An 18852-nucleotide genomic window follows, 5' to 3' on the forward strand; every position below is an offset into this window, starting at 1 on the left:
TAAGAAGCCTTTCACCCAATAAACCTACACTGCTTTGCTTCCACAACAGTTTATTCGGCAGCGTTGTAGCCAGTTTTTGTGCCACAGTCGGAACATGCAATTCCATTTCCAGCCCAGAGACCCTGATACAGGCACTGCAAGCAAAAACAGTTTATGTTTTTCTGGCTGGAAAGGCTATATGAAAGCAACTTCCTTGGAAAGAATGACTGGAAGACCAGAACATTCGATCTACAGGAAATATGTTATGATAGGGCAGGAATCATGCTGCTGAGATCATTATACAGATCACACCCAGTGACGGTGCGGTGGCTGCTCAAGAACAGATGGTGGTTCTCATCTCGGAAATACCCATGCTCGTCATCTGTTCTGGGGAGTAATCTGTAATGTCTGTGCAAGGGAAGTGTCCTGCTACACAGCAAATCAATCAGGTGCCAGACCCATCACGCTTAACTTTTGATGGCTACAGTTAGGGAGTCCCAGGAGACATAGGAAGCTGGGATCTCAGGATACGCTTTGGTATTAGCATCCACTGCAAGCAGAATTGACCAGGTAGTCTGCCACTGCAAGACTCTGATTTCTCAGCTCAAGCTCTTCCCTTCCATGTTTCCAGATGACTACACTGAGCGCCATGCAACAAGAGTAGCTGTCTTTCTCCCCTCAAAAAAGGGATTAAACAGCAGATTCTTAAGGAAGTCCAAGGGACTTAAGGGACAGCCTGCTCTCCCAATGGAAAGCAGAAAATGCTGCTCGGTGCTTCCTCAGCAGACCAGTAGTAAGACTCCAACTATGAAGTAAAATTCAATTTGTAAAGAAACCAAGAATGAAATATGGGATAAAAATGGAGAACATACTAGATTACATCGTATATGGATGCCAGCTCTATTCCAGGATGTTTACAAGCAGGCTACAGACTTCAACTTTAATTAGGCCACAAAGTAGAAAATTAAAATGTTTCACTAAACAAGATGATGAATTGTATGACATTTGTCTTCCAGATCAGTGACAGTTATTTTGGGACATGAATAAATAGCAAAGTTAAGATGAAATTTCAGATTCCACAGACAAGAGACAAGCATAAATATAAAACTAAATCCCAAATTTCTAAATTGTTCCATAAATCACAAGTGGAAAGGATTCAAATGTGCAGGCTTAGGCAAGGTATAAATGTTCCCACTCAGGATGTTTAACTTTCAGTATCTCAGCCCCATGAGGAGTGAAATAGCTGTCAACATGTTTTACAAAACTTTTACCACCAGCCAGCCCAAAGCCTGGCAATTTAATAGCAAACTTCCAGCAGGGTTTTACAAAGACCTGAGAAGTTTCTTGTAGAAGAAAGAAGATAGAGCTAGATCTTGATCTGATGTAGAACAGGCAGCTATGAAACACAGGTGACAGCACAGCTTTAAAAAAAAAAAAAAAAAAAAAAAAAAGGTTCTTAAAAGGAAGGACAATTATGGACATACTTTTGTCTTCTGAAAAGACCTGTGAGCCATAGTTGTGCCTATGAAGCTGGACCCAGGAGACAGCTGTCAATTGGGTGAGTCTCCAGTACCCACTAGAAGCTCTCATATTAGGAAGACCTCTGTGATATTGCTGAACTTTTCACGCATGTGTACCAGCAGAGATGAAGACCTGCCTGCAAAGGCAAAATGGTCCCTGGGTATTCATTCAATGGATTCACTGAGGCTGTGGATCAACAGTCTGGTGTATTAAACTACTGTTCTCACTAGTGCATGGACAGCCAGACAGAGACATGGGTGATCTGTGACTCTGCAGGTACCGGTACCAGGGCTCTGGGAGAGACATCTGACAGCTAAACCTATGAGTCTGTACTCATCACCCTTAGCACCTCTGGAGGATGAGACAGCTCATCCCGATGGCACCACGGCAGTTCAATTAGACAAATGCTCATCCTTGGGTGCCAAGCACTCTGCAGTGACTAGGAAGGGAGCCTGAGGGTTTGGCTGCACTATTGCTTCAAAGAGGGGGCAGGGAGAGCAAGGGTCAGAAGATGAGCTTGTGATGTGAACTCAGACTGCCAGTACTGGTTACTCCTTGCATGCACACTGCATTACCCATGTCCAGGGTCAGGAAGGATTCCTCATTTAGGTCACATTTTGGAGTTAGGATCTCCCAGCCCTCTGGTTTCATCGGAATTACATCATAACTGCAAGATCTAACTCCTGAAACTAGCAGACAATATTACTTTACCATCGTATGTATAATGCAGTATTTGTATTCGTTATATCTGCAACTATAATCATATGGAGACATAGTGATGTGACAAACAATAAGATGATTTAATGACTCGTCACCCATGGAAATAATTCTCTGTATTCTCATCTACCAGGGCATTTCTCTGTTTTATATAGTAATTATAGACGATGACTGTCCCCTCTGTTCACTGCCGTTAATTCTCCTCCCATCTAAATTAAAACTGCTTTAAATGTTTCTTTAATGTCCCTCAGTAATATTGTACAGCCTCTATAATGCTTTCCTCTTACAGGTTAGTTAAAGCCTAGACAATGTGATCTTCTAACCTTGACCCATTAGCCAATTCCTTAGGCGTGGATGTAGCAGTGCGCAAAGACTAGATGAGATCAGTGAAATTTCATGAAGACAAAAGGGATCTAACCACGCTTAAGTCAGCACATCTTAAGTCAGGACATCTTTTTCTTCTCAGATATGTACCTTTCAACCATTTTAACCTCAGTGAATATGTAGCTGTTTGCTCTGACATATCTGCTTCCATCCTTCTTGTAGATTTTCTGTTCTGATGAATGTGGGAAAGCCATCTGTCCTACTGCCCCATAACTGACCTATGATAAACAGGATAAAGCTTTTAAGTTTCCCTGTGAGACTTTGCCCATACTTACTGGCTGTGGGGTTACTCTAAGGTGATCTCTCAAAGGCCCTCACCTGTGTTGCTGTTGCTTAGCGGGCTATTGTCCGTCTGCCGAGTGACAGTAGCCAACTGCCTATACATCCCTAACCACTGCTGACTAAAATAAACATGCTGCCTTAGATTTCCTTATGGCATGAGCCTTGCTAGAACACAGACCATCAGAGTGGCATAGACTAATGCAGGCTTAGCATAAAGGCCAGCTTAGAGAGTTGACACAATCAAGTACCACAGCTCTGCTCAGAAGTGGCAACTTGCTAGGCCAGAGCAATGTTATCTGTTTGCACCAGGTATCCATTTGCTCAGATAAGGAGCTGTTTTAACATGCTTTGCTTTTTTTATCCAGTATCTCAACACATTTTCCATTACATTTGCATTACAATGCAAGCAAAATAAAATGTAAACTCCATATAAGCAGATAGGAACCAACCACTGAGACACCTGCTTGAATTCTGCTGTTGCAAATTCCTACCAAAAGCAAATGCTATTCATCCAAATAAGGGCTGAGCCACAGACTGAGAGGTCTCTGAGCTAGCTCAATAATAAAATTCCTAGTGAGTTCCTCTGTGCCAATCTGTTAGAAAGTAGCAACAGTGTGATCAAGACATAGAAAAACCTCCATCTTTAACATTTCCTCTTCATTTTCAAGTAGTAGGGTATATACACAGAATGTCTGGAAGTAAGCACTTGTTCATATGGTTGTAACAGTAACATAGAGAAACATCACATGAGAGAAAACCTATCTAAATACATCTGATTTTCATCTACATAATTGCAGTGGTCTAGCAGATATTTCGGACAATCAGAGAAAAAACAAACCTCCAGAGCTACCTGTCACATAGACAGATATCCTGAACTCCTAGAGTACATGGGGAGTTTTACCTGAGCAAAATCTGAGTAAGGGTTTAAACTGGTGAGATAGGAAGCTGCTCCCAGAAGTAAGATACACAACATCTGGCATGATGCTGGGATGCTGCACATCTCCATCTCTGGCTGAAATTCAGCAAAGTATCTGCCACATCTTTTCAGAACAACATCTTAAATGTAGTTCACTCTGCAGCAACTCTCACTCAGCCCTGGGATATACCTACTAAAAGCCACATTGTAATATTTATGTTAAAGAATCAGGAGGCTTGGATCTAGGCCTGAAAGCCTAAAATACATTTAAAACAACACCAGTGTAGGCATCATTATTTACTATTTAAGTACCTGTCAAGTGCTGGCAATGTTCTCAAAACATGAATCATGACAGAGCTATTTTATTTCCAGTGGAAATGCCTGAACCTCATTTAATCTGTTTCAGCTTCTGACCTGTCAGAACCCATATGGGATGAAGCACTGAGTGAATTATAGAGCAACAACAACTTCTACTGTGCCCCAATTATGGATCAAAGTAGAAAGTAAGCCTTTGCGCAGTCCAGAGTCAAGTGAAACTCCTTTCCTATTCAGAAAGCACAAGTTTAATGCATGCTTTTCTGCAATGTTTCTGCTGTATATATTACCCAACTGTGACCTGAAAGTGAAAACAGCTATAAACACATATGAATCATCTTAGATGATTTTTATCCAAGTTCAGACAGGTAACCTGGATCGTTAATCTGTTTTTACCTTACTATCCTGTGGTTAAGGCAGAATTGAGGTACGTAAATGTACATGTGTCAGTTTTAAAGTTGGCATTGTTCCTCTAACACATTAATAAAATTTAAACAAATCTCATTCCCACAAGAAGCTGGATTCTGAAGGATGGGAAGAAAACACAACACTGTTTACTCTTGCCATTAATGTTCTGAGAAGGCATTTTCCTCACATAAAACTAATTTTCACCTGTTTTTGTTTTTCAACATGGTAGCAACGATGTTTAAGCCTGTTGGACACCACATCATGAAACATGCTACAAATAATCTTCATTGAGTGAGCATCCCACTGCTGTCTGCAGCCAGGGTCCCTGATAGCATGGGCTTAAAAGCAGAAAATAAACCCTTTTACATCAGGTTAAAGATCAAAGCAGAACATTTTGTTTTGTCATTTTAAAAAGAGCTCACTTGGATGTTTTAGCTTGAAAGAATAAATCAATGGAGGTTTCAACTCTGGAAGCCAATTTGGAACAAAAGGCAATGTAAAAACATCAAGCTGTCCCAAGGGCCTCACAAAGTCTATTTGCATCTTGTCTGCATACTCTGTGGAAGAGAGTCTAATGTGAGCACTTGCCAGCTATTAGCACATGCTAATGAGACTCCTGCTACTGACAGTTCAGGATGAGGACTGCAAGATTTCTTACAGGGCAGTGGGAGAGAGGGTAGTGGCAATCAACAAGTCATCCTGGAGAGGCATTCCTCCTCTGGTTCCCACTAATTAAAGCCTCTTTAGTGGCTCTTTTTAACAAGCCTCTTTTTAAAACCACCATTCGTGGTGGTCCAAAAGGACAGCATGAAGGCAGGACAGGTCACACAGAGGGTCACCATGGACGATTTCCTGCACTGTAACTGCACTTCCTTTCAGGTCAGTTCTTACACAGACCAGGACCCCACTGTTTGCATACAGACCTGGAAAAATTTTCTGCCTTGAACAAAACAAGCTAATGATGTCTATAAGCAAAGCATCTCTGGAGACCTAGAGTCTGTAGGAACTGGAAGCTAGAAACTGAGAAGCGCTAAGTGCAAGGGCTCTCGAGTATAGACACCCACTGAATAGGAGATTAAAGGATCAGTCACTGTAGACAGACACAACCCCATAAGGCTACCCAACTCCATAGGAGAGACAGGAACACCTCTGTGTCCAGGAGGGATACAGTCTGAGATGCCCAGTCAGCAGATTTAGCCTGTATCCTGCATGGCACTCAGGCGTGGGAAGACCTGAGACAGTGGCAGCTACCAGCGTGACCTCTGGGGCTCCAGCGTGCGCGTGTGCCCTGTCCATCCCTCTAGGCGTGCTCCAGGATCTGACTCCAAGCCAGCCTCCAACCATCTCACCTGAACAGCAACTGATGCTTGCTTCAGCCTCTGGAAACAGAAACGTAACCTCACCTCAGGGGAAATTTCGTTACAGCCCGTGCTGTGATTTCCTCAGTTGGTGCAGAGAGACTCACGTAGACCCTCACAAGAGTCATGGGAAAACGTACATCTCTTGCACTGCACAACATAGTCCATCTTGAGACAGGAATGCTAGCAGATACAGCTTATCACACAGACTGTTCTCACACAGCACACCACATAACCTCGTGCCTTGTTTGCATTTTGCATGAAAAGAGCAAGCAACATTAAGGTCAATCAGAAATGAAAACAGAAACCATTCTATCAAATGGGGAGATAACAAGAGCCCAAATTCTCCGCTTGGACACGATCACAGCTCCTCTTACGGCCAAGCAGAGCTGGGAGCGCACAAGACAGGAAGAGGGCTCTTGGAGAACAGAAGAACCTGCTTTAAGGACACGACACAAAACTACAATAACCAGGGAGAGAGAGAAGAAGAAAGAGACATACTGGAGAAGCTGACCATTGCGAAATGCTGACACCGGTCTCCTGTGAATTCGATCGGACACCTACCGGAAGAAAGAAAACCAGAAAGAGAGAAACAAGATAGCAAAATGACACCCAAACAGACCGAACTGAGGCCCCTTCTGATCCCTTCCATGACTCCTATCCATCTGCTTTCAGCCTTCACCCTTACCTGCATCCCTAAGCCCTAGACAAAACTGACACCAAGAGCCATCCCTGACTAGACCACTCTACATCCATCGCTGTGCCCAGGAGGTTTTAAGTAGTGTGGCGCATTTTTTGTCTTCAAACATACTTTGCTTAGGATCTGGCATGTACAATCGCAAAGGCAGTTTCTCCAAACATCTCTGTCCGAAGAATCCATTTGGACATCTGGAGGGGAAAAGGGGAGAAATCACAGAACATGTCTGGCACCATTCTTGAGGCTAAGGTTAGAAATAAAAAGTGCATTGTGATGAATGGAAAAAATAAAGGCTTTACGCGCGAATTTACTCTTCGCTTTGTTTTAACAAGGCACCTGCAACATCAGCATTCCAGCTCTATTTTTGGCCAGGGTCCTCAAGCAGCCAGCCAAACCCCTCCTTTTCTCCTCTGTCTGCCTTCTTCCTTCTCACCTGCTAGAAGCACCAGCTGGCAGGAAGATCGAGATGGGCTGGATGCTACTTTCAGAAACTCTCCTTGGAGCTGCTATTTAGACAAGACTGGCAAGAGGCGCCATAGAGCGGGGAGCAGCTGCTCAGGCAACAGCGAGCATTATGTATGGCAAGCGTCTTCCTGTTATTACCCCAGAAGTACCCACAAGATGTTCCAGGGAAGAGGGTTACATTGCAGTTAGAGAAAAAGCATGTGCAGAGTCTCTGTGTTAACAGAGAGAAAGGGACAGAGAAGAAAGCTGAACTGAACAGGTCTCACATGCTGCTCAACTGAGAGGCTCTCTCAGGCTACCCCAACCAACATTATGTCATGGGCCAGGACGTGGCAGCTCTTGAGACATGATGCTGCAGTGGGGAGGGATGGCACCCTGCGGGTGAGGAGATGCCACCAGGCACGTGCACCAGCTCACGAGTAAGCTCCCAGGAGCAGCTCCCAGGCTGAGCCAGGTTTGGAGAGCACGGGGGTGTGGGCAGGGGTGCAGCGGGAGCTGCTGAACCGTGCACAGTGCAGCAGCACCCACACAATCTGCACCGTCACCCGCCACAGCTGCGGGTGAAACCTGGGAAGCAATGGGAGCTCAGCAGTGGGTGGTACAACGCTTCTCCCCCAGGCATTTATCTCTCTCCCTCCCTTCACATCTTTTCTTCTGGCCTCCTTGGATAGTCTCTCAAAGTTATCCCTAGCTTTCTTGAAGTCCCAGTGCTTACCTGCCTGTCCCACAACTCACTCCCTCCCTCCCCAACAGACCTCTCCCTCCTCTGAGCTTAAGAGGGTTTTATCATTATAGCTAGCACCTTAACATTTGTTTTACAACTTCCTGGGGTAAGCGGGGCTGCAGGCTCTGTACCTCATACTCATCAGACCTTCCTCACCCTCAGCTGCCACCCACAAAATCACACCGTCCCTCAGTGCTCGGCAGGCCCCAGATGGTCAACAAAGAAGGGACTAAAAGACACCTTAGCAAAAAGGACATGGACCAGAGGCCCAAGCCTGAGGTCAGTGGCTTAGCTCCCTGCCTGTCCACTGCAAAGGACAGCAAGCAGCCAGAGCAGCCTTGGCACAGTGTCAGACAACTGGTCCAAAACTGTGCATATGGTGGGGTGGAGTGGTGCAGGTCCAGGTGCAGGTCCAGGCGCAGGTCCAGGTCCAGGTCCCATGTGCCAACCCTGTGTGGGCAGTGCAGATTTGACCCTTTTGCACCTCCCAAAGGTATGCTAACGACTGCTCCCAGACTGCAGAGACAGCAAAGGGGATGAGGAAGGGATGGCTTTGATGTTTAATATCACCAAAGCTTTGTAGTTCCAAAGCTTGTTGGCAGATTAGTTCTGTACTGTTGCTCAAGGGATATGGCAGCATTTGTTGTTCTTGACAGATTTATGTTTAGATGGCACGTTACAGATAGGTAACTCCAGTAGCAATAAAAACAAAGTCAAGAAGAGAGATGAATTCCTGCTTCTCTTTACTTGCTTAAGGGAACACAGTTTTTTTTTCAGCAACTATTTAGCTCCCCTGAGGGGTAGAGGTAGAAGTTAGAGAAGTCTTCCCTATTCATTATGACCAGAAAACCTTGATTTTTAATAGTTCTCCCTCATCATGGACATACACTTATCTGGGCCAGTAGGTGGGAATCATGTGAGGGAGCATTAGGGGCTCTCAACAGCCACACCAGCTGTACAGACCAAGGGTACACCAGCCCATCTGTCAGGCTTGTAAGGATAAAGACTTCTCTGAGCTGGAGGGCTCCTCTCCAAATGGGAGAAGTGAGATTCAGCTGAGTTCTGGGGAAGGACTTGAGGAGGCACTAGGCAAAAGTCAGAACAAGGTGTAAAGATCTCCCAGCTGTGGCGATGGATAGGGCTGGTGCCATTCCCCCAGTGTGTAGATGTCTAAGCCCTGCCTGGAGACCTGCATTAACACTTCCAAGGGGAAAGGCTGAGGCATTTGCTGACACACTGATACATCACTCCCACAGGCTCCTAAAGGAGGCCATCTGCCCGTGGGACAACCTGCTCATACTCCAGAGGTAGCCTGAGCTTCAGTGCTGGATGCTGGATGCTTACAGGAGACCTGCAGGTACACCTCTGAATACAGCATGATCCAAGGAGAAGATATAGCCAGTAAAAGGCTGCATAATCTCTCCAATTCATCTACTGTCCTTCTCCACCTCAACACTTCCACAGCTCAAAGCCTTCCCATCTTTCCCCGAAAGAAGGCATTTCCCAGTTCTCCAAGGCAAGGGTGCCCCACGTCCAGGGGACATTTCACCTGCTCTCTTTCTCACAGAAGAAAAGCCTTGGAAGGCCCTGAATGACTGATGTGGCTTGGCACCTGATCACTTGCTGGTTTTCACTGCAGTTTTGGTAGGTCTGCACTGAGCAAAACAGCTGATGCACCCCCACTGCCCATGACCAAACCTGTTTTCTGCACTACACAGCATCTGGGTTTTGGGACCTGTGCTAACACCTCCATGTGGGAGTGTGCTGGGCTATTTGTGCACCCCAGACTGCTTGGGGGGAACTCAAGGGCATGGCTCTGCATGAGGCTTCACTGAACTTCCTAGACATACATTTAAGTTTCTCAGTAACCAAGTCACTTTTGAAACTGTGACTCCCTGGTCAGGCAAATATCTTTGAAAAATTCATCCTGTTTTCTCATTCTTGGACATTCACCTCGGAGCACAGGAAAGGTAGACACACCAGTAATGTTTCAACACCAGGGAGCCCAGCCAGCTCCCAAGGAAAGCCCAGCCCAGAGGGTTACCATCAGACATGAGGCATGTTGACCTTCCCCATGATGAAGCAGAGGAAGATGGTGCTGAAAAGCGGAGTGAAGGAGATGCCCCGTTGGCAATCAAAGAGCACATACCTGAGGCAGCTGGGTGATGTGGACTCACAAGGACAGCCCTAGGGAAGCATAACTTAAGAAAAACCTTTAAGAGATTGCACTGGGGTTTGAACAAGGCATCCAAAACAGAAGATGTCTTCCCAATCCTGACTGAGTTATGAACTTAGTCACAGGGTCTTCAAGAGTATCCAGTTTAGCTTGCAACATGATGCCCTTTTGTCTGAGATCTGAGATTTCATGTGTGGTGTGAGCACATTGAAGGGGCTCAAGAGTGACACTGAATGACAAATACCCTACCCACCTCAGAAAGAGGCACTTTGTCTGAAAGGAGCTAAAACTCTCAGGTACACATCTGCAAGAGGTCAGCCAAGTCTAGAACTTCAGTATGACTGAAGCTGCATGCCATTAAGGAAAGACTTGAAATGATATGAAAGCTGGTGGAAGGAAATAAAAACCCAGAGAAAGAAATTGGTGAGAAGTGAAAAAGAAAAACAAAAAGGTGTCAAAGAAGCTTTGATGTCATGACAGCTACCATATAGCCCATCTTCAGATCTCTGCTGTCAGCCTAGCGTGGGTGGGGAGAAGACCTTTCTAGACAGGAGTCAGTAGATAACTCTCTTCTCTGCATCTGGGACAGCCCAAGCTTTTCGTCTTCAGTTACTGGTGAATCAGCACTGGGAGAAGTGACAGAAAAGAAGCCCTCATGAACATGGGCACTTCTGTCACCTCCCAACCTAGCACACAAGCTGTCAAGACACATGTGCTGCTCTGGTGTCCCTGGTTCCTGATTCCTCACAAACAAGGCTGCTGGCAGCAACAGTGACTAGGAGAGCTTTGAAAGCATGCAGTGTTCATGGTTCCTTTTTTTTTTTTTTGTTAAGCTGTCTCATAATTCTAGGCTGGTGAAGATGATTTGTTATTTATTACTATGGTTCCAGATGTGACTTCTGGGAGAGAAACTTCCAGCATGCATGGCACATGAGTCTCCCAGTCTGGAGAGGAAGAGCAATGGAAAACACTCCTTCTGCATGCAGAATCTGCTGCTTGTGGTACCGGCTTCTTGGCAGCTCTTCTTCAGCAGCCAAGTATATAGCTTGAGGGATATACCTGAAAGTTAAGGCTCGCTAAGGTTGAGAACCACGCCGTGGTCTTTGATCATGGCATCCTTCTTCCTGCACATTTGACCCTAGTCAAGAAGTTTTGTCTGGCTATCCCAGCAAAATGGAGACCCTCCTCCTTTGGAAAACTCTTGCAAGGACTACACAGAAGGTGGAATATTCCTGCAAATATTACCTTTGGACTTCCTGGTCCACTTATTGGTGTCGCAGAGGCCCAACATGTCTTTCCTCAAAGGCCAAGCGAAGTGAACAAAGTTGTGTCTGTTGGAACAGTCTTGGGGGAATACAAAACTGCACCAGCCTCTTTCAGAAAAGCACCTTGTCCCCTCTCTAGCCTGTGTAGAGAACCCCCAAGGCTGACCTTACTTAACTCCATCCCTCTGTGACTAACCAGCTGCATGAAAATTAAAAAAAAAGAAAAGCCACATCTGAAAATTTACTACTTGCAATGCCATCAATAAAACTGGTCAGGGATTTTTCTGTCCAGATGCTGTTGTTGCTGGAAAATGTCAAATTCTTTCAGTTTTGACCAATTCCTTATGATTTTTCTTTTTTTTCCCCTTTTCAAAAAAATCCACAAAGTTCTGCTGTTGGGTTCAGGATGGACCGCAGTTAAATATTTACATGATTAAAAAAAAAAATGCAGTAAGATGATCAGCCAGATAGAGCATCTCAAAAAGTACAAGCCAAAATGGCTTGAACTGACCCATTTCTATGTTGTTTGCAGAGCACTTATTTATGAAAATTGAGAAACTTTGATCTTTTGCTCTGTATCAGGGCAGAACAATAATTATTTTTAATTATTATTTGCTACTATTCATTAATAACATCATTATCATAATGTTCTTGCTGGAAGCAAAACTTTTTCTGCCCAGCTGTTGATCTAAACCTTGCAAGGGTTGGGACATTTCCTTCGCTCTCCCAGACCTTAATTAAAGTATGCCACATTTGGTAGCTCTCATAATGTAATCCAGGTTACAGAAGAACATGAACAAGCAGGTGCTTCAAAATAACAGGATAAGGAGAAGCTGTAGCAGGACACAATGCACTGATATGAGCAAATGAAGAAATGTTTCAAGCATGTTGCTAATTTGTGCGAAGGGCTGAAAAAAGAAGACAGTTCTGTCATTGTCCCCTGACCAGTCCCAGATGATCAGGCTCAGGAGAGCCACAAAAGGCTGGACTCCACAAAATTGCTGATGGGAAGAAAAGAAAGCAACCAGAATAAACGCAGAGGCCTTACCCAGAGCAGCTAATCAAGGCATGTTTGCTGTATAGTGGAGTCCAAACTGCAGACACACCCATTCCTGGGCTCAGAGAAGACAACAGCGCAGCTCAGACTGAGCGGTGGGAGCTCAGCAGGACTTGTGCTGTTGTCTTCACCGAGCCCTGCTGTTGCGGGATCAGCTTCCACACTCTGATGCTTCTCAAGGGTCTGCTATAGTTATATGTGCATTAAAAAGGAGACCTTGAACAAGATGCATAAATGGGCCATTTAAACCCGAAAAGGTATCACCCAAGATAAACAGCATGCAAAACCCAGTTAGGAGACCTGGCTGGTTCAGGAGATTTGGAGCAGGATGTGGAGATTTTTCACCCATAGCTCAACACTGTGGGCTCTTCATTTCCAAGAATATTGCAACACCTCTGCACAGAACTGCGCATACACCCATGGCAAAGTGGCATCCCTGCGGCTGTGCAATGTGCACCTTGCGCTGATCAAATCAGTAGAGTCAGGGAGAGGGATGGCATAGCTCCTGACACCACAGGGGAGCTGAGCAAGCTGTGCTGCAAGGAGGACCACAGCCATATGAGATCAGCCTGACGTTAACACTTTTGAATGGTACTCTGGAAAAACACAGGGGAGCTGGCAATATGGCTAACCCTTCAGAAAGATCTTCCTCCTTTCCTGGGAAAATCTGCAGGAAACAATATACATGGAGGAGGTAAGCAAATGGGCTTCTAGGAAGTGAACATGTAATTCTGTAAATTGGTGATTTGCATACATCAACTAGCTTAAAAATTAACTGAACTTTTGCTTTGTTTTGTTTTTTGTTCCCTCCTTGACTTTCACTTTTTGTCTGAGGTCCTCCAGGCTTCTGACCTCACTCTCCCACGTAATGCAATGCTGTCAGCCCAAACCTAGAAAGTCTATTTACCTGTCAGCATTTGTTAATCTTTCAGCCTGGCTCTTGCAAGCACAATCAGTCCAATATGATGGGGGAGTGTTGCTCTATAAAGCTCTTTAAGTCTTCTGATCCCATGCAATTTAGGAAGATCCTGGCCCAGAGTACCAGCCACTTTGATTACATCAACCACACAGAAGAGTCACAAAGTGTGTTTAAGTGGCCAGAGAAGGACTGTGCAGTGATGAGACTTGGCTTTGTTCCTTTGTCTGGCTGGGAAGACCCCAATTATAGATAACGTGTCAAGACCTAACTGGGAAAAGAATATTTCTGCTGTGATACACACGTTAGCACAACCCCATGGGGCAGGGTACTCAATAATGAAAGATTAGAGTAGCCTCAAACTGCTCTACGTTGTGTCAAGAACCCAAGGGGCTCCAGGACCAAGGCAGACCCAAGATCAGAGGCTGATAGCCACCCCAAGCGCTACGTTCAGCTGGACACAACAAACCAGTCACTGTTCTTCTGTGTCCCATCCCAGCTCAAGGCCTTGAGACTTGATGATGTGCATCCGTTCTACAAGCAATGAATTTGCTCTACTCAAACTCACCACTTCCCTACAGTTATGGTGAGAAATCAGTTCAACTCGTAAGGCCTCTCTGAGCAAAATGGTCTGAAGAAGGGTCGACAAATTCTTCCTGTCAACAAGAGCCTTGGGCTTTTTAATTTACTAGGGCTGTTGAGTCAATTCTGTATGTGTGTGGCTCAGTCATTTCCTGGGTTTATGATGAAAATTTGAAGAATATCTGAGGCAGATCACACTTCTCCCATCTAACTTCCAGGTGGTCTGTTTGCAGAGTCAGGATAACAGCACAGATTTTATCATGTCCAGGTTTCCTTTGACACTATCATATGTAGAATTTATGTCTAATTAATGACAAAATTATGCAAGCACACAATCCAAAAAAAAAAGACACAATTTCTGGAACAGCTCCAAGTCCTTTCTGGGCGCTTCCCCAGTGCAAGAAAAGGCATTGTCCAAAGTCTAGCTGAAGTGTATTGAAAAGGGATGGAGGAGGTGAGTTTACAGGCAAACAGTTTGTTCCCCAGAATTTAAAACAAGCAGGAGGAACACGTTTCTGGGAAGTCTGTTAAAAAATAGTAATAAAATGCCAGCTGTCAATTCAGGCAATATCTGTAACAAATCAAGCATGAGCCACTTCAGAAGAAGAAATCATTTCAGAACCCAGCTGCTCTTTTTTGCTCCAGAGTGCCAGAGGTAACATCTACAGGAAAAATCTCCTATGATTGTGGACAGCTGCAAACAATGGAATCCACTCCAGGAAGCTGATTACAGGACGGTGGCAGGTAGTGAACAAGAACACTATAAAATTCTGCTTTCTGATAGCTGGTATTGGAAAGGCTGGTAACATCACATGGGTGGCCGGGGTGCTAGAATCTCCTTAGCACTCAGTGAAGGAGGACTGCAAGCTGGCATACAGTGCCAGAAGACCCCCAAAGCCCTGCTGACTCTAATCAGAATAGCAGAGTGGGAACAGCACACAGACTTGTTCCTGGCTCAAGACACTCACGCAGCTCTTGCATGATCTCCAGGACATTTGAAGAGATTGCGTGCAGAAAGACCTATCAATCTCCTTCATGCTCATGTCTCAGAGGCATGGCATGGCTGGAGGACCAAGTTTGGCTTTCATGTTGCAGACTTCAGAAATGCAGGCCAAAGCCTGCATCTTTGCCTCTTCTAGTTTCTCCTCTGAATCTGTATCATTGCATCTTTCACAAATCACAACAGCACGTCTCCTGTCTTGGTGCAACAAGGAGGCTGAGGAACAATTCAGCATTTTGCTAGTTTGCAGGCAGATAAATGTGAAGTCCATTTATCCATCATCAGCCTTCCCCAAGAATCGTCCATTTTATTAGGAAAGCCATTTTATGGGAAATACTATGTTCAGATTGAATGCTTCTGCATTCCTCAATAACTAAGTGTTATCTTCTGGAGTCCAGAAACTCTAAAATGACACCATTTCAAAAGCCAGGATTTCTTATCTTCAGTCCATGACTTAATGACAAAAGCACCCAAGGAGAATGAACATCCAGATATCTCCTCAGTCGGTAAGATCAGGAGTGACTGTACTGTGTGGAAGGCACCTGGGTCCCCTGGGTTCCTGTTAACACAGAACTGTCTTTTCTGGCAGCCGACTAGTGATAGTGCATAACCTTCAAAGCACATCCTTTTGGTTAACACTTTGCTGCCCTTCCATACACACCCATTCAACTTCCATCTGGTTTTAGCAGTCGGTATCTTGAGACTCATCAGAAAATGAAATAATTTTACCACCTGAAAGTAAGGAATTAAGGCCTTCAAATGATATGAAATAATTAGGTCTGTTTCGTATGGCACATGAAGTCCTAATGGTGTCCATCACTGAGCTTCCCCTCTGCTCATCAGCTGTCATAGCAGCCTAGTTTGAAGGTAGACTGTTTCTTCACAAGGCTGGAGTTACTTTGGTTAAAACAGTCTATTTGTTGAAGACACTTGATAACTACCATGTGTATCCTTCATTAGAAAAAATGGAGCCTTACCATTATAGCTGCATATGGCAGGAGTTCAGGTAACTCTTGCTGTAATTAGAAATTATTGATCCAATTTGAAAAGTCTTGATCTGGATTCAGGTTCTTCCCAAAAGAAATAGCCTTGAGATCTATGCTTTTGGCACTACCACGTTGCTTACAGATAGATATATGGATTCATACACTCTTCCAGGCTTCAGGGGCTGGGCCCTCCCCGGCATGGAAAGACCGGAGCTGCTGGGGCTTCCTGGGGCTGCATCTACACCAGAACAATGGGTGTGACTTTCATTCATCATGTGGGGCTTCCCCTATGTTTCCTATGGGGAACACTGGCAAGATGAACTTACAATGTCACCAAGAAGCCAATGGCAGAGACAACTACCCTAAAGCACAGGTCTGTGGTGTACAAGGGCAGCTCTCACTTCATGCCCATGGGAAACACGGAGGACCACAGCATCTGGTTTCTGTCCTACCCGGCTCTTTTCACGTCAGAAGGGGCAAGCCTGGGAGAACTGGAAGATGCTGTTCGTCCTATGTCTTTACCACCACAGCTGACCCTGCTTTGGAAAGTGAGAGCACAGAAGCTCAGCAGAATGTGTTTTCACATGGTCTTTCCTACTGCTCCCTGACAAAACAAAGGAGTACTGGGAGAAGGGAGTTGTACTAAGCGTAATCCAGTTTACAACCCTTCCAGGAGGGGTGATGTTTCTGTTCAGAAGCGTCCTTCAAGGCCTGAGTAGCTGAGGTGTCTAGTGAGCATCATACCATGCAGTGGCACTGGTACTAGGTTGACATCCACAGATATAAATACCTTTGACTGTGCGTCTCCACGGAGAGGCCTCTGGGCCATGGAGGGGGAAAACAGTCAGCTCTGGGCTTCTCCAAACTAGGCACAGTGACACCTGGATCCCCAGGTGAGCCCAGGAGCTGCATCTGCTAGGTGAATGAACACCCCAGGCACCACCGCATGCTCACTCCCCAGGAGCCCAGGGGCAGGTACAGGTGTGCTTTGGGTACTTATATCTCCAGAAATGGCAATCAGACTGCACTTATCATTCACAGTCCCCATTAGGTTTGAGGGGTGAGCTGTGAGCTGCTATTGGGCTTGCTGGCTGTGAGAGGTTTGAACAGAGGTGAAAAGGTCTCACATCCCATTCCACATCCCTCGGACTATGAAGCCTCACTTTAACCTCTCCGAGAAATTTCATTTTAAGGGTAACTTAGTATGTCTCTCTGTTTGGTTGGTTGGTTTTTTTGTTCAGGTTTTAACATTTGAAGTGGAGAAACAAACAACCCACAGCCTGCCACAAAGTGGCAAAGAGTGGTGAACAGATGCATGCTAAAGCTGTTTCTAGGCCCCTGAGGTGCAGACAGGAGAGGTAAGAGACAGGTCTCAGCAAGGGACCCCCTCCAGTCACAGAGGAGCCAGGTGGCTGTGCACTCGGGAAAGCCCCCCTGCCCAGCAGGGAGAACAGGTCAGTGGGGCACACAGAGCTTTGACCTAGCTCAGGGAGAGCAAAAGGGACCTGACCTTTCCTGAAGCTGCAGAGGAGAAAGGGAAGAAAGGGAAAGGAAACATCCAGGACAAACATATTCTTAAAGGAAGAGTCAGGAAAAAATGAACAGTGGCACTCACAAAAAAAAAAAAAAGAAAATATAAACCCTCTTCCCCCACTCCCGCCTCTCTAGTCTCCCTTTCTGAACCTGCACAGCTCAAACTGCAATTGCCGGAATTTCAGAGTTACCCCTCCTCCAGCAGTTGCACAGAGGCCTCCTCTCCACCAGCCAAGTAATTTCCATATTGACACAAGAACTACACTCACTTACTTGCAAGACAGCTGATTAATCCCCTCGATGTAGTAGCATACCCCACCATTGACACAATAGGACTTGGCTGTTTCGTTGCATTTTCTAGCATGCCCAGACCAGGAGGAGAGAGTTGTGGTTACTGCAGGGGAAAAAAAAACACACACACACACACACACAAAAAGGATATATTGTTATTTACTTTGTTGGGCAATTCTGTTTTATTAGATGATTTTCAACTAGTTAATTTGCCAGAATAAAAACCCCTGAGCTGCAAACCTCAGTCTGTGCCTTTAGACCCACCTTCACCTCTCCAGGTCCTGGGGCTGGAACTTGACCTTTCCTTTCCCAGCAAAAGTGGCCAAGTGAGTGAGGAGTTGAGGACACGCCTTCCTCTAAGCAGCCAGCATGTCAGGACAAGATTATATTTTTGTCAAGCTGTAGGGAAAAGTGCCCCTTTCCCATCACTCCTTGCCCTCCCCTTATACATGCATGCAATCCTGCAATAGCAGACAGGCAGAAGGTTAGGAAGAACATGTGCTGCAGAGTCACAGAGTCATGGTGGCACACTGCTGAGGCATGATTTTCACCATGATACTGGACCAAGATCCAGAGATACTGTAGGGGACATTTCCTTGCTCCACATCTCTTGGAGGAAATAAGTTTCCAGAGCCAGAAGCAAGTGCCCTCATTGTACCTGGAACAGGTTCAGCACAAGCAAGAACAGCTTAATCTCTCCCTCTCCTATTTCTGAGCGTTTCTCTGTCACGCCCCAGTGGGGCTGCCTCAAGAGACCAAGCAGAAGTTTAGCAGTAGACATCAGTCAGTCCCAATCTGTGCTGAGGGAGGCAGACAGAATGACTCAAGTTTCCTGGGATACAGATGCTTTCGCAAAACCAAGTTTCTTTCTAGAGAAAAACTTTCCAGCCATGTCAGGTACAAACAAAACTGACGGTATTCTGTAGAATTTCACTGCAATTCCTAACTCTGAATGACTCAGACAAACTTACAGCTCAGAACAGAGAGTCTCCACAGGCAAGACAAAGGCTTCTAGGAAGGGAAAAATCTTTTGTTAGAGAAAATGATATAGGTTACAAAAGCCGACCAGCTTTGGGGAATGCAGACCCATCTTCACATAACAGAAAGAAGGGCTGGGCACTAAAAAGCATCTGTTTTTTCCACCCGAATACTTAATCTCATTAAAGATAGTCCCCCCTCCCTGGACTACACACCTTGCTTACACCCTAACACAGTTACACGTCCAGCAGTGTGGCTACCACCTACTTTCCAGTGCCTTTTATGCTGTACTTGATGTTTCT

General features: G+C 45.3%; 1 protein-coding gene across 3 annotated transcripts in view; it reads right to left on the bottom strand.

Moving 5' to 3' along the window:
• The window catches only part of NRG2 (neuregulin 2), a 212876-nt gene that overhangs the window by 17928 nt on the left and 176096 nt on the right, over positions 1 to 18852 (bottom strand). For all 3 annotated transcript variants that reach the window (XM_032988493.2, XM_042789985.1, XM_042789983.1), the window contains 2 exons: positions 17555 to 17675; positions 6382 to 6440 (listed from right to left, as the gene is read on the bottom strand). In XM_032988493.2, coding sequence (XP_032844384.2) covers positions 6382 to 6440; positions 17555 to 17675 — 180 coding nt within the window. The remainder of the gene's footprint in view (positions 1 to 6381; positions 6441 to 17554; positions 17676 to 18852) is intronic.

Source organism: Tyto alba, unplaced genomic scaffold (genome assembly GCF_018691265.1).
Source record: "Tyto alba isolate M040663 unplaced genomic scaffold, T.alba_DEE_v4.0 Super-Scaffold_17, whole genome shotgun sequence".
NCBI lineage: Eukaryota > Metazoa > Chordata > Aves > Strigiformes > Tytonidae > Tyto > Tyto alba.